The sequence below is a fragment of the Grammomys surdaster genome, unplaced genomic scaffold (assembly GCF_004785775.1).
Source record: "Grammomys surdaster isolate TR1022 unplaced genomic scaffold, NIH_TR_1.0 358, whole genome shotgun sequence".
Lineage (NCBI taxonomy): Eukaryota > Metazoa > Chordata > Mammalia > Rodentia > Muridae > Grammomys > Grammomys surdaster.
Window position 1 is genome coordinate 421,723 of NW_021604777.1, and position 16,467 is coordinate 438,189.

The window sequence follows — 16,467 nt, forward strand, 5'->3', positions numbered from 1 at the left end:
AGATAGATAGATAGATAGATAGATAGATAGATAGATAGATAGATAGAGAGATAGAGAGATAGAGAGATAGAGAGATAGAGATAGAGATAGAGATAGATCATATTCATGGTGTCTGTTCACAGCAATGAAACCCTAACGAAAATAGGCTGTATTTGAAAACTGCAAGCATTGTAATATCAAACTCTTCGGTCCATCCCCTCACCTTACTATTTCCTCTGGGTAGCAATTGTTGATGCTGTTGATGTATTCCTGCAGGAGAGAGCCTGGCTCTGCCTTTATCTCCTGGACCTTTTTAAGTCCACCACTTGTCACAAAAAGTCGTCGGGCTTTGCTGTCATGAGGCAGCACCTTGAGGAGAAAGTACACAAACCATCATCTCTTCTTTCCCAAGTTAGAGTTTTACTACTGAAAATAACTTAGCAGAGACTTTATTTTCAGTGTATCTACAACATAGTAGGCCAAATCTGCTAGTATCTGGAAGTAAAATATACTCTTCTGAAAAGTATATTAACTTTTCATGTTGCAGAAATGAAATAAGGCATTGGACATGAGCAACGTTAACATTATCCACTCCTAAGTGAGGACTACATAACCCACCTCTCTGGAGTCTCTCCACCCTCTAAAAAATAAAAGCCAAGCTCCATAACAAGGCAAGGCCTTAACAAGGTCTCTTCCATTCATCTCCTAAGTACCTAAATGTCTAACTCCTTGCCGAGCCACTCTTCAGCTGAAGCTGTTTCAGTAATGAGGAGCACAAATACCCTGCTTGTCTTTCACTCCGCTCCTCTCTAGGCCTTTTCAGCACTCAGAACTGTCCCCGTGGGCCTGGGGGACTCCTCCTCATTGTGTGCAGCCCTAACTTTAAGAAGATCCTGGCTGGGTAAGGTAGCAGACACCTGCGATCTCAGCACACAGACCAGAGCAGCACAGGCCTGGATGACTAGGATTTTGAGGCTACACAGTGACTCCCAATTTAAAACAAAAAAAATCCAAGGTCTAGGGGATAGAGTTCAGTGGCAGAGCAAGACCTTAAGTTTGATCCCCAGACTAGGAAAGAAGGACAGAGGGAAGGAGGGAGGGAGAGAGGGAGGGAGGGAAGGAGGGAGGGAGGGAGGGAGGAAAAAAACAGGGAGGAGCCTTTAAAGAACTATCCCAGCCGGGCGGTGGTGACGCACGCCTTTAATCCCAGCACTTGGGAGGCAGAGGCAGGTGGATTTCTGAGTTCAAGGCCAGCCTGGTCTACAGAGTGAGTTCCAGGACAGCCAGGACTACACAGAGAAACCCTGTCTGGAAAAACCAAAAAAGAAAAAAAAAAAAAAGAACTATCCCATCTGGGGCAGTAAACATGTTCAAAGACATACATATAAGAGCTGTTACATTATGAGATAGCATCTTCAGCTCCCTTGACTTTGGTGGGCTAACTCCCACATATTCTGATACTGATTTTTCTCTTTTTCTTTAATTTTTCTCATATATTTGATCATGTTTCCTCTTCCCCACTCCTGCCAGATCCTCCCCATCTCCCTAACCCATCTATCCCTCTCTCTCTCTCTCTCTCTCTCTCTCTCTCTCTCTCTCTCTCTCTCTCTCTCCCCTTCCCCTTCCCCCCTCTCCTCCTCTCTCTCCCCTCTTTCCCTCCCCCCTCTCTCCCCTTCTCTCCCCCTCTCTTCCCCTTCTCTCTCTCCCCCCCTTTCTCCCTCTGCCTCTGCCTTTGCCTGTGTGTGTGTGTTTAACACACAAAAAACCCCACATAATGACTTTTATTTGCTTAGTATGAATCTTCAACATTGGTGGCCAGTGTTCACTTGAGTGAGCACTATGTTCAGTAAGAGCAGTGCATCTTTCTCGTTGATCTAAAGATTAGACTATAAGAGGTACTATTCCAGAGCTGAGATCTGTGAGTGACCCACTCACTCCTTACTGCTCCTTCTCAGGTGACTGAATTAGCCAGCCACTTCTTATTTAGCATCTAAAAGACATGAAAGTGAAAACTGGACCAGCTTTCTCCATGTAAAATGTAGTGTTCTAGCTACACTGTGTGGTCACTCAGACTGTCAAATCACAGAGAGGGAAAGATCGGTCCACTGTTTTCTTGAACTGAGGAAGACAGAGCACAGGTGTCTGTTACACAGAACCTTGTTCAGAGGTGACATCTCAGGGAAACCTTGTTTCCAGTAACAACGATGCTTAAGCAGAGAACTGAAAGCTGTCTGTAACCTGGCTTTCAGATGAATACCTTGTAGGAAGCTTACTTAACTGTAGAGTCTACTTTAAAGTGGTGAGATTCACACCAGCAATTTCAGCATTAGAAGGAGGGGCAGGAGTTATTTCTTTTTAATTTTTGTTTTTTTAGTTTCATTTGTTTGAGACAGAGTCTTAACTATATACCCCTGGCTAGCTTAGAACTTGCTATGTAGACCAGGCTGGGCCTGAACTCACAGAGATCAGCTTGCCTCTGCTTTCCAAGAAATTGGATTAAATGTGTGTACCACCATGACAGATCTGAACATTTGATTTCTTTAAAACAATACTTTGTTATTTTGTTTTCATTTGTTAGTTACTTAATTAGTTATTTTAGTTAGTTATTTGTGTCTTAGACTAAAATAACTTGTTCTCATTTAATGTTTACAATAAAAAGTCACTTACTATTCCCAACTTACATCTAACCAAACCAAGGCTCTGAAGGGTCAGGACTTTGCCAACGAATTAGAATGTAGCTGGAGTTATAGTTCAAGGGTAGAGCATAGGTCTAGCATATATAAAACCTTGGGTACCACACTGATCCCAAAACGATAACTTCTAATCCCACACAAAACCGTTGTGGCTGGTGACTGACATGGGCTCTTTTGCTGTGTCAAATATACAAAGCATAGTCTCAGTAGTTCTCAGGAGCCAAACACGGAATCTGACCGACTGTGGGCATCATGGGTCCTTCCTCATCAGCTGCCACCCCACGTTTCTCAGCTTAACATCTATCACACTTTCATTTACATGACATATAATGAACATGTAATTATCTAAGGAACAGTCACATTTCTTAATTGTTGACTAAAGCTGTGAATGTGCAGGACTAGAGAGACGGCTCAGAGCACTGACGCTTACAGAGGGCTCGATTCCCAGACACACACGGTAGCTCACAATCATCCACAGCTCCTGTTCCAAGCAACCTGTGCCCTCTTCTGACCTTCACATGGTGCTCAGACATACACGTGAGCAAATGCTCACATACAGAAAATAAATTTAAACTGAAACATTTTAAAACAAATGAATATGACTAAATGACTGTCAGAATCTATAATAAAATGCATAGTTTCTGAAAGTATTTCAGGGCCTCAGAATTTTCTCCTTTCTTTCTTTCTTTCTAATAAAAAATCCTTCCTGTGGTCCTACATTACTGAAATTAAAGGACACTGGGAAAGATGAATAGATACTTATCAATACAAAGTAGCAGTGGTGTCGAAGGGGAATCGTCTCTATAAAATTTTATATCATTGTTATATTATCATCATTATTATTTCTATGCATAAATGAGTACATGTGCAGGTCACGGCACACATGTGGAAGTCAGAGAACAACTTTTCAGGTTCTCTCCTTCCACCATGGGTTCCAGGGATGAAATTCAGGCTATCAAGCTTGTATGGCAAGTACTTTTACCTAGTGAGCCATCTCGCCATCTCTGTTGTGATTCTTTATGTGTTGACATACTAGGTACTTCCTGAGAATAATTTTAAAAAACAGGAAGAGTTAGCATTGTCCGTGGGTTTTAACCGATGTGTCTGTGTTAAAGCATAGAGGCAGGAGTGGAGAGTTAAGTAGCAAAGCCCACAGTCCCTCTTACAAAAGCAAATGGGCAAGCAACAAGTCGACAGATGAATTTATTTTCTTACCTTACTGAACTGCCCAACAACATGTTTCAGGATATTGGGAGGTGCATCATACAGGAATGGCTCGAGGGCTGGGAGGTAGGTGCATTTCTGAAGGATATTCTTTATGGCTTTTTTACTCTGTTGAAATAGAAAGCAAAATGCATATAAAATATTAACAGTTCATAGCCTATATTCCTAGATTTAGAAATGAAACCAGCTCACTGATTGTGATGGTTTGTATATGTTTCTCCCAAGGAGTGGCACTATTAGGAGGTGTGGCCTTGTTGGAGTAGGTGTGTCACTGTGGTTGTGGGCTTTAAGACCCTCATGTTAGCTACCTGGAAGCCAGTTTCTGCTAGTTCCCTTCGGAACTAGAGGTGGAACTCTCAGCTCCTCCAGCCCCATGCCTGCCTGGATGCTGCCATGGTCCCACCTTGATGATAATGGACTAAACCTCTGAACCTGTAAGCCAGCCCCAATTAAATGTTGTCCTTTATAAGAGTTGCCTTGGTCATGGTGTCTGCTCACAGCAATAAAACCCTAACTAAGCACTGATCGAACCTGTATGTGTTACATTTTTTTAAAATAGTTGCATAAAGAACTATTTTGACTGGGTTTTATCACAGAATAGCTTCTTGTTAAACCTTAAAACATTAAGTGGATTGTTAAGCTCTTAAAATATCTGTGAGAAAATTAAAATTATAAAGCATAAAGTTAGAGGCTACAAATTATCATATATTACATAATTATATAGACAACACACTATACTACATAAAGTCTGTAGATATGAAAACAGATAACTAAAATATTTTATTTCTTCTAACCAATAAATCTAAGAAAATACCTATTATACAGTATCATTTTCAGATAGATATGCACTAATTATCTATTGCAGGCATATTTCAGTGTGCATTTACAGAGATGCTGCTGTGGCACAGATAGACATTTCCTCCTTCTCATGTTGAAGCAGAAGAGATTTACTGAACTCTCAACACCAGGAAGTACATCACCCACCAGCAAAAGGACATACACTGCCTGTCCCCAGGCTGCCTTGCATGTTCCCAGGCCATCTTAAATGTACCCAAGCTACCTTGTATGTACCCATGCCACCTTGCATGTACCCATGCCACCTTGCATGTACCCATGCCGCCTTGCATGTACCCATGCCGCCTTGCATGTACCCAGGCTGCCTTGCATATCCCAGACTGCCTTGCATGTCCCCAGGCCACTGTGTCCCCAGGCCACCTTGCATATCCCCATGCTGCCTTGCATGTCCCCAGCCTGCCTTGCATGTCCCCAGGAAAGAGATCAGGAGACCCAGATGCAGGCATCATCAACGGAATACAAGAGATAGAATAGAGAATCTAAGGCATAGAAGATACCACAGAAGACATTGGCACAAGATTTTAAAAAAAAATACAAATACAAAATAATACAAAAAATACAAATCTTAGGCTAGAACAAAGAAGTAATTTCAGGCAGGAATCTAAATTTTAGGTTAGAACAAAGAGGTAGGCTTCAGGCATAAAAATGACTTTGGGCTAGGACAGGAAAGTAGGCTCAGATATTTTGATCATCCTGATAAGCCCTTAGAAACAGCGATCACCAGAGTGATCAAGTGATTTTGTTTATTGCCTTGCTTGTTCTTTGGCTATTTGTGTTTATTGTCTTGCTTGTTCTTCGACTATGTGCATCTATTGTATTGCTAGTTCCTCAACCTAGAAGTGATCTTAATACTTGCATATAATTAAAATGGTATAAAAGCAAAGAAAGAGAGAGAGAGAGAGAAGGAAAGAAAGAAAGAAGGAAATAAAGAAAGAAAGAAAGAAAGAAAGAAAGGAAGGAAGGAAGGAAGGAAGAAAGAAAGAAAGAAAGAAAGAAAGAAAGAAAGAAAGAAAGACAAGAAGCTCCTAACCCAAAACATTTGAGAAATCCAGGACACAATGAAAAGACCTAACCTAAGAATAACAGACATAGAAGAGAGCTAAGATTCCCAACCCAAAGGCCCAGTAAACATCTTCAACAAAATTATCGAAGAAAACTTCCCTAACCTAAAGAAAAATATACCCATAAACATACAAAAAGCCTATAGAACACCAAACAGATTGGACCAGAAAATAAATTCCTCCTGTCACATAATAAAACACCACATGCACCAAACAAAGGAAGAATATTAAAAGCAGTAAGGTAAAAAGATCAAGTAACATATAAAGGCAAACCTATCAGAATTACATCAGACTTCTCAATAGAGACTAAAAAAGCCAGATGATCTTGGACAGATGTCATACAGATGCTAAGAGAACACAAATGTCAGCCCAGACTACTATACCCAGAAAAATTCTCAATCACCATAGATGGAGAAACCAAGATATTCCATGACAAAAACAAATTTAAACAATATCTTTCCACTAACCCAGCCCTACAGAGGATAATAGAAGGAAAACTCCAACACAAGGAGGGAAAGTGCACCCAAAAAAGAGCAAGAAATTAATCTTCCCAGAACAAATCCAAAAGAAGAGAACCACACAAACATAATTCCTCCTGTAACCACAAAAATAACAGAAGCAACAATCATCGGTCCTTAATATCTCTCAACATTAATGGACTCAATTCCATAATAAAAAGGCACAGGCTAACAGAAAGCATATGCAATGAGGACCAAGAATTTTGCTGCATACAGGAAATGCACATCAGTGACAAAAAACAGATACTACCTCAGAGTAAAAGGCTGGAAAGTTTTTTTCCAAGCAAATGATACCAAAAGACAAGCTAGAGTAGCCATTCTAATATCTAATAAAATAGACTTTAAACCAAAAGTTATCAAAAGAGATGGGGGAGGATACTTCATACTCAAAGGAAAAAGCCACCAAGATGATCTCTCAATTCTGAAAATATATCCCCCAAATGCACGGGTACCTACATTTGTAAAAGAAACTTTAATAAAGCTCAAAGCACACATTGAATCTCACAGGATAATACTGGCAGACTTCAACACCCCACTCTCAGCAATGGACAGATCATGGAAACAGAAACTAAACAGAGATACAATGAAACTAACAGAAGTTATGAACCAAATGGATTTAACAGATATCTATAGAACATTTCACTTGAAAACAAGAGAATATATCTTCTTCTCAGCACTTCATGGAACCTTCTCCAAAACTGACCATATAACTGGACACAAAACAAGTCTCAACCAATACAAAAAGATTGAATTAATCCCATGCATCCTATCAGATCACCACAGACTAAGGCCGGTCTTCAATAACAACAAAAACAACAAAAAATCCCACATACATATGGATGCTGAATAACTCTCTATTCCAGGATACCTTGTTCAGGGAACAACTTTTTAGAATTTAAAAAAAACAAAGGCATACTATACCCAAACTTATGAGAAACAATGAAAAGAGGAAAATTGATAGCACTGAGTGTCTTCATAAAGAAATTGGAGAGATCTCACACTAGCAACTTAACAGCACACCTGAAAGCTCTAGAACAAAAAGAAGCAAACACACCAAAGAGGAGTAGACGGCAGGAAGTAATCAAACTCAGGGCTGAACTCAACTAATTAGAAACAAAGAGAACTATACAAAAATCAACAAAACTATGAGCTAAATCTTTGAGAAAATCAACAAGATAGTTAAAACACATACTCAGACAAACTGAAGGGCATAGAGATATCTAAATTAACAAAATCAGAAATGAAAATGGAGACATAACAACAGAAACTCAGGAAATTCAAAAAATCATCAGATCCTATAAAAAACAAACTCAAGGAAAAAAATCACATGGTCATCTCACTAGATGCTGAAAAAGCCTGACAAAATACAACACTCCTTCATGTTAAAAGTCTTGGAAAGATGAGGAATTCAAGGTACATACCTAAACATAATAGAAGTAATACATAGCAAACCAACAGCCAACATCAAATTAAATGAAGAGAAACTTGAAGCAAATCCCCTAAAATCAGGAAAAATGACAAGGCCGCCCACTCTTTCCCTATCTATTCAATATAGTACTCAAACTTCTAGCCAGAGCAATTAGACAACAAAAGGAAGTCAAAGGGATACAAGTTGGAAAGGAAGAAGTCAAGATATCACTATTTGTACATGATATGATGGTATACTTAAGTGACCCCAAAAACTCTATCTGAAAATTCTTATTGCTTTTTTTCAATTTTTTAAATTTTATTATTTTTTTAATTCTTATTATTCTTATTGTTTACTGATAAACAACTTAAGCAAAGTGGCTGGATATAAAATTAACTCAAACAAATCAGTAGCCTTCCCTTTACACAAAGGATAAATGAACTGAAAAAGAAATTAGGGAAACTACACCCTTCACAATACTCACAAATAAAATATCTTGGTGTAATTCTAACCAATCAAGTGAAAGATCTGTACGACAAGAACTTCAAGTTTCTGAAAAAAGAAATCAAAGAAAACCTCAGAAGATGACAAGATTTCCCATGTTCATGGATCAGTAGGATAACATAGTCAAAATGGTTCTCTTACCAAAAGCAATCTACATATTTAATGCAATCCTCATCAAAAGGCCAACTCAATTCTTCTCAGAGATAGAAAGAGCAATTCTCTACAATAAAACAAAAACAGAAATAACAAAAGACCCAGGATAACAAAAATAATTCTCAACAATAAACAAACTTCTCGGGGAATCACCATCCCTGACCTCAAGATGTACTACAGAGCAATAGTGAGAAAAAAACTGTATGGTATTAGTGGTACAGAGACAGACAAATAGATCAATGGAATAGAATTGAAGACCAGAAATAAACCACACACCTATGATCCTTTGATCTTTGACAAAGAAGCCAAAACCATACAATGGAATAAAGAAAGCATTTTCAACAAATGGTACTAACTGGAGGTCTGCATGTAGAAGAATGCAAATTGATCCATTCTCATCTCCTTATACAAAGCTCAAGTCCAAGTGGATCTAGGACCTACACATAAAACCAGATATTCTGAATCTATTAGAAGAGAAAGTGGGAAAGAGCCTTGAACACATGGGCACAGAAGAAAAGTTCCTGAACAGAACACCAATGGCTGAGGCTCTAAAATCAACAATTGACAAATGGGACCTCATGAAGCTGAAAAGCTTCTGTTAGGCAAAAAGACTCTGTCAATAGTACAAATCGGCAACCTACAGATTGGGAAAAGATATTGACCAACCCTATATCCAAAAGAGGGCTAATATCCAAAATATACAAAGAACTCATGAAGTTAGACTCCAGACAACCAAATAACCCAATGAACAAAATAGAGCACAGAGCTAAACAAAGAATTCTCAACTGAGGAATCTCAAATGGCAAGAAGCACCTAAAGAAATGTTCAACGTCCTTAGTCATCGGGGAAATGCAAATCAAACTACTCTGAAATTACACCTCACATCAGTCAGAATGGCTAAGATCGAAAACTCAGGTGACAGCAGATGTTGGTGAGGATGTGGAGAAAAAAGAACACTCCTCCAATGCTGGTGGGATGGCAAGCTGGTATATCCACTTTGAATATCAATCTGGTAGTTCCTCAGGAAATTGAAAATAGTTCTACCTGAAGACCCAGATAAACCACTACTGGGCATATATATCCAGAAGATGCTCCAACATATAACAAGGACACATGCTCCACTATGTTCATAGCAGCCTTATTTATAATAGCCAGAAGCTGGAAACAACCCAGATGTCCCTCAACAGAAGAATGGATACAGTTTTACACAATGGAATACAACTCAACTATTTTTTTTAATTTCTTTATTATATAAGTACACTGTAGCTGTCTTCAGACACCCATATAAGGGCATCAGATCTCATTACAAATGGTTGTGAGCCACCATGTGGTTGCTGGGATTTGAACTCATGACCTCTGGAAGAGCAGTCAGTGCTCTTAACCGCTGAGCCATCTCTCCAGCCCCACAACTCAACTATTAAAAAGGATGACTTCATGAATTTTGCAGCCAAATGGATAGAACTAGAAAATATCATCCTGAGTGAGGTGACCCAGACCCAAAAGGACATACATGGTATGTATTCACTGATAAATGAATATTATCTCAAAAGCTCAGGAATACCCACGATACAACTCACAGACCATATAAAGCTTAACCAGAAGGAAGGCCAAAGTGTGGATTCCTCAATCCCATTTAGAAGGGGGAACAAAATAGTCACAAGCAGCAGAGAGAGGGAGGGACTTGGGTGGGAAAGGGGATGGCAGGGGAGGGGAAAGGATCAGGTATGAGAAGAGACAGTGAAGGTGGAGAAGTCCAGAAGGCCAAGAGAAATATGTAGCAGTGGGGGATGGGGAACGGGGGGGGGGGGCAAGGAACCCCTGGAAAGTCCCAGATGCCAGGGATACTAGAGGTTCCCAGGATATAGTAGGGACAACATTAGCTGAAATACTCAACAGTGGGAGATGGAACCTGAAGAGACCACCTCCAGTAGATAGATATGGTAGAGAAACCCTAGTAAAGGGATGGGTCCACTTGTCTATCTCAAAATCTTTAACCTAGAATTGTTCCTGTCTAAAGGAAATGCAGAGGCAAAAAAAGAAAATGGAGCAGAGATTGAAGGAAAGGCCATCCAGAAACCACCCCACCTTAGTATCCATCCTATCCACAGACACCAAATCCCAACACTATTGCTGACACCAAGACATGCTTGCAGACAGGAGCCTGCTATAGCTGTCCCCTGAGAGACTCTGCCAGTACCTGACTAAGACAGGTGCAGATACTCACAGCCAACCACTGAACTGAGCCCAGGGACCCCAGTGGAAGAATTAGGGTAAGGACTGAGGGTGCTAAAGGGAATTGTGATGTGGAAATGTAAAGGTTCTTTGGAAAGTCAGTTTGATGTCGTTTTGTTGGGGCAAACACATGAAGGAACATTTTGTTAAAGTGAACACAAGTGTGAAAGGCTAAGGCAGACTGATGAAGGAACGTTTCGTTGAAGCAGACACAGGAGACAGAGTGTTCTTCTAAAGCAAGCACATGAAAAGACATGTGATAAAAGATTCTTTGCAAATGTCATGGATATATTGGCCCACCTTACATTGCGTAGTTGAACTGCATCCGTCAGGAGGCAATAGAGAGAAATGCACCAAAAATCTTCTGGTGGCGTACTACAGTTTTTTGCTGCTTACACGGACTCAGGCTGATTGGATGCACATGCTGAGGCAGAGCCATGCTGAGGCAAGGCACGTGGAGGACACATGATGTCTAGAGGGTATAAATAGGACTCCACGGACTGATGGAGAGAGAGCTTGGCTTGCTGGTACAGCTAGCTGTGCAATGCTGTGGGTCTCAAGTTTTCACTGATCTTCACTTCCCTGAGAGAGACACAGCTGAGAACTTCTCCCGGTGTCCCTCCTGGTGTTCCTGTTGGTCCCTCCTGCTGAGACCTGGTTGTCTCTGCTAGGTCCTGTCACTGCTGTTCCTAACCCGACTCTACCAAACTGGACTGCAGCTGTGTCTGTGAAGTATTTATGGCTTGATCTAGCTGCTGCTGCCTGCTAACCTGTGAACTGAACTGCCGATTTCCAGACAACACAGATGTTGCTCCAAAGAACCTTTCTAAACATGTCCACTTCCCCCTTATCCGTTCTCTCCCACTACATCTGGTGGGTGGTGAATTACAAGGAAGGTTAAAGAGTTTAAGAACCATCATTAAAAATAAGATTGGAAAAAAAATAAAGTTACAGGATTGCAACCCCATAGGAAGAACAATATCAACTAACCAGACCCCTACCCCTCAGAGATCCCAAGGGCTAAACCCCCAATCAAAGAGTATACAAGAGTCGGTCCATATTGTGGTAATTATTTAAAACTATCTAAGCTGTATCTTACATGCCTAGCCCAGCAGCCATGCTTCTCGGCCAGAGGCCATGTGTGTCCTGCAGTTAGAAATGGCCAACTAGAAACACCAGCCCTGCCACCCATGAGACATCAGTGTGGGAGATGGCTCAATCTCCCATGCTGTCTCTGCATTGCCTAGACCATCCCACCATCCATGTGGGCCCAGAAAGATGAGACTCTAATGCTTAAAGAGTAATCAAGGGCTTATATATTTGGTAATGATCAATAACAAGATACCCATACAATCAATACTCAACCTAGATATACCAACTACCTTTTACTGCTACAGACACGTGAACATCCACCTCCATCTCCTCTCTGTCTCATTCTCCTCTCCTGTCTCCTAGCTCCTCCTCTTCCTTTTTTTCCTCTCCTCCTTACTCCACCCTCTTCCTCTAACTCCTCCCACCTTAGTTCCTCCTACAGGTCCATGGCTCCTGATACATATATATGTAGCAGAGGACTGCCTTATCGGACATCAATGAGAAGGGAGGGGCTTGGTCCTATGAAGGCTTGTTGCCTCCGTGAAGGAGAATGCTGGAAGGGTAAGGCAGGAGTGGGTGGGTGGATGGGAAAGCATCCTTATAGAGGCAAAGGGAAGAGAGGTTAGCATGGTGCTTTGCAGAGTGGAGACCAGGAAGGGGGGAAAATTGAAATGTAAATATATAAAATATTTTTTAAAAAGACTTTAAATTAAATATTTAAAAACTAACCATATCTAACTAATCTCCCCAAACCATGAAGCACTCACTTTCAGCTGCAGGTCCTCAGAACTCTCTGGTGACATGTACAAAGACAGCAAAACTGGCAAAGTATTTGTGACAGCTACAGCCCTGGCATGCTCTGGAGTGTGTCTTCCCAGCTGCCCCAAGGCCCAGGCGGCAGCAGCCTTAATATGATCTTCTGGTTCTTCTGACAGGCAGATTGACAACTGGGGAACACCCTGCCAGAGACCCAAACAGCAAATGTTATATAATAAACCTAGAGTGGACTTAATGAATCTTCCCTGTCTCTCAGACATCAAAAAAACTCACGCTGGCCTTCATCCCTTTCTCCTAAAAAGGTCTGGTACTCAGGGTAACAAACTAACTAGAACCAAATTGTATTAAGTATCTATAACAAGCTAACTTAACTTAACTACCCTGGTATCTCTATTAACTTTTACTGCCCAGATTGAGGGACATTCAAATGAACAACAGATACCACACACCACGAAAAACCAAATGGTACAGTGACCAATTAAAGCTGTTCTATGATCATAAAACCTTCCTATTCCCTTGTTTAAAAAGTTAACCAAGGGCTGAAGATAGAGCCCTTGCCTAGGGTACATGCAACCCTGGGTTCAATCTTACACACACACACACACTAACTTGCTTTTTACTAATTATAGTAAACTGAAAACATTATTATGATAGACTAGAATCACTATAATATGAACAAGTGGAATATATACCACTGGCATCTTTCCTGAAGTCACACATGTCTGTTTGTTAATTTTGGTCAACCTAAGCACAGTTTTGCTCGTCCTAACATAACTGAATACTTCCGTAGGAATGAAGCCTTTTTACATTAGTAGCTTATGCTTACATTTTTATCTCAAGCATTAATGTTGACTAAATAGTAAAAACACAACTTAAACACCTCAAACACATCACAATTTGTGTCCCTAAGAAAAACAAATAAAATTCTTATTCCAAACTCTTGGTAAGCATATTGTTTCTAATTTGAGACTGTAATAATTACCTCAAATTTAGTACTAAAATAAAAAACTCCTCTCAGTATCAAAGGTCATGATATCAGGTGAAGGTTAAAATGATAGGCATACTCGCTCCCCTCCACCTTATCGGTTGTAGTTCAGTTTCCTAAAGAGACCTACCATAGTCTCTCATCTGTTCTTTTCCTGTGTCCATCAATACAAAAGCCCAGACCTATCTCTAAAGAGCCCACACTTGTAGATGTAACAAGACTGAGGGAGAGAAGGAAAGGCAAACAGCTAACGGACCCAATCCCAGATTGAGGGACATTCTGCCTTACAGGCCCACTGGTTATAATGCACGGTGACATGAGGAGTTATAGGGTGCCATTAAATATTAGGCACCTTCCTTTCCTCCCTCCAAACCTTCCCACTTAACCCGCCTTGCTCTCTTTCAAATTCTTGGCTTCTATTTTCATTAATTGGTGGTGGTGATGGTGGTGGTGGTGGGTGAGTGTTTCTAAATACATGGATACAATCTGCTCAGTTGGTATAGTTTTATTTGTATGTATATGTCTTCAGAGCTCACCATTTCTTATTGGAAAATTGGTGTACAAATGGAGAAAATTATATTATAATCTCAAAAAAATGAAGTGATTTGTTTTGTTTGTTTTAGTGTTATGGCATCGTCACTAGGACAAGGAGAGAGTGCTACACTGCTCTGTGCTTTATCTCAAACTCCTTCGACCACTTTGATCTCCAGGGAGGTGGAAAACCACAGGCAGGACTGGCAGCCCCTTCTGATAGCCTCCCTGCAACTTGAGCTGGATGCCTGGGAGGCAATCAATTGCTGCACTTGCAGCAAAAACCCTAGTCATATGCTTACAGCCACTCATCTAAAGGGACTCCAGTGTTCTAGTCAACAGAGCCTACAGTAACAGAAGAACAAAAACAAACAGCAGGATAAAAGGACAGAGCATCTTTGTGGAACTGACTGAAGATAACACTCAGAGGCTGTTCTTCATCCTCATTAGCAGGATAAGCAGGCACACACCTTCCTGTTAACAAAGAGCAGATCACATGACTGCTGACCAGATGTCCTAGAGACTCACCACAGGCTGTGAACACACAGCCTCTGGAGCAATCAATCATCAGGAGATCAGTATTTCTGCATTTTTTATATGAGCATTTACTATGTCCCAGACTGCTCTACATAGTGAGTCTATACAAAGTCATAAATCAATATAAGCCAAAATAAAAAATAAGTAAAAATAACACCCAGAGCAATGAAACAAGAGCCCAACCCTGCTGCTTGCTGTATGTATGCGCTTACAGCCAATACCCAAGGAAGGAAGCCATTTGTGAGAGCTGTCTCCATATCCAAGTGACAGGAAGTGGAGGAATGTGGAGAATGCTGAGAACAGACGAAATGACTAGTGGTCAAGCCATTTATAACAGGTTTTGTTTACCTCGTTCAGGTTTTGATTCTTAAGACAGGGTCTGCTATGAAGACACAACTGACTTGAAACTCATGAGATCCACTCAGCTCCCAAGTGCTAGGATTAAAGGCATGTGCCACAACCCATCTATGATGTTTTAACCACAGTGTGCTTGGCACGTTTGTAACTATGAAGATTAATCCTTTAATATATACATATACTTATCAGATAAATTTCAGATAACAATGATACCTAAAGGTGGTGACAATCATTAGAACAAGACACTGAGTAAAACATTTCTTGTGACATCAGCTTTTTTAAAGGACACTCAAGGAAACATAGTGACAAGCACTAAACTCAACAGCAGAGCAACTGAAAAAAATGGGTGATTGTTTTTCACCACTCTATTCAGTTATACTTTGTCTAATGACGGAGAACACCAACTTACAGTTCCACCGTAGGTTAGCCTACTACATCACTAAGTGTGAAGTGAGCACACCTTGGAGATGATCACTGCCATGGCCAGGTTCTCAGAATGAGCAGCCACGTAACCCAGCATCATGATGCCAGGCAGCCGTATGTTCCCTTTGCAGGATCCCATGCAGTCAATCACAGCGGCCACACCTCCGGCATTAACAATCAGCTGTGAGAGCTGAGGGAAAGAGAAGAGCCCAGACAATGTGAGGTGCTCTTTAAATGCAGCTTGACTACACTTTATTTAGAACTGAAAAAAACACAACTGATAAAAATTGAAATATGACTTATAGAAACTATTGTCCTCCTTAAAGAGACAGGCAAGAACCACATTCTTGCTGTTTACTCACTGTGAGGAACCTTATTCTGTAGTTCAAGTTTCCACATCAATGGAAAATCCTCTGTCCCTGTTGTAATTAGTGTTAAAACTCTTCATCTAGAGCTAGTTCATAACTAGCTACTTATTCAGCTTATATTAATCACTGAAAACTCAGACACTGGGAACAGTCTAACCCACTTGCCTGTTTGCTGCCTGTGACTAAGAAGCTGAGTGTACTTCAATATTACAAAAAAAATCCATACAAATAAAGATAAATGAAACACAGAAACTAGTGTGCAATAAAATTAAAACTGGTTAAGCAAAACTTGCACAGAAAAGGGATAGAACACAGGCTTGCTTTGTGGGGGAGGGGTGTTCTTCACACGTAAATCAACAGTCTTGACCATGGGCCAGGAGATCTTTGTGGTCTGAACCAATTCAGAAATGGAACATATCGTTTCATTGCTCCTAGCTGATATAAAATGTTGAGGATGACAGAGGTCCAGAGACACTACAACAAGAAATGGAGAGCTATAAGGGATTAGAAATAGTATCTTCAACTCCAACTAAATTAATACAATTCAACGGTTCTCAACTGAAGGGAATTTGGTGCCATACAGAAGATTTAGCAATGTAGAGCTACTTTTGGATTGGCAGCACTTAGGACAGGGGTGCTGCACTCAGGGCCAGGAGTGCTACTGTTCACTAAAACAAAGCAGAGTTGAATCTTGAAGTTTACTTTTCAGTTGGTTTTGCTTGGTTGGATTTGGATTTGGATTTGGATTTGGATTTGGATTTGGATTTGGA

The 16,467-nt window shown here is 40.5% G+C and overlaps 1 protein-coding gene across 1 annotated transcript in view; it reads right to left on the reverse strand.

The window, feature by feature from the left end:
* Positions 1-16,467, reverse strand: part of LOC114631347 (sperm-associated antigen 6) — a 53,659-nt gene that overhangs the window by 11,143 nt on the left and 26,049 nt on the right. Inside the window, exons 7-10 of the mRNA XM_028779653.1 lie at positions 15,367-15,519; positions 12,487-12,678; positions 3,888-4,004; positions 203-348 (exon numbers count right to left, since the gene is read on the reverse strand). Of these exons, the coding sequence (XP_028635486.1) occupies positions 203-348; positions 3,888-4,004; positions 12,487-12,678; positions 15,367-15,519 (608 nt within the window). The remainder of the gene's footprint in view (positions 1-202; positions 349-3,887; positions 4,005-12,486; positions 12,679-15,366; positions 15,520-16,467) is intronic.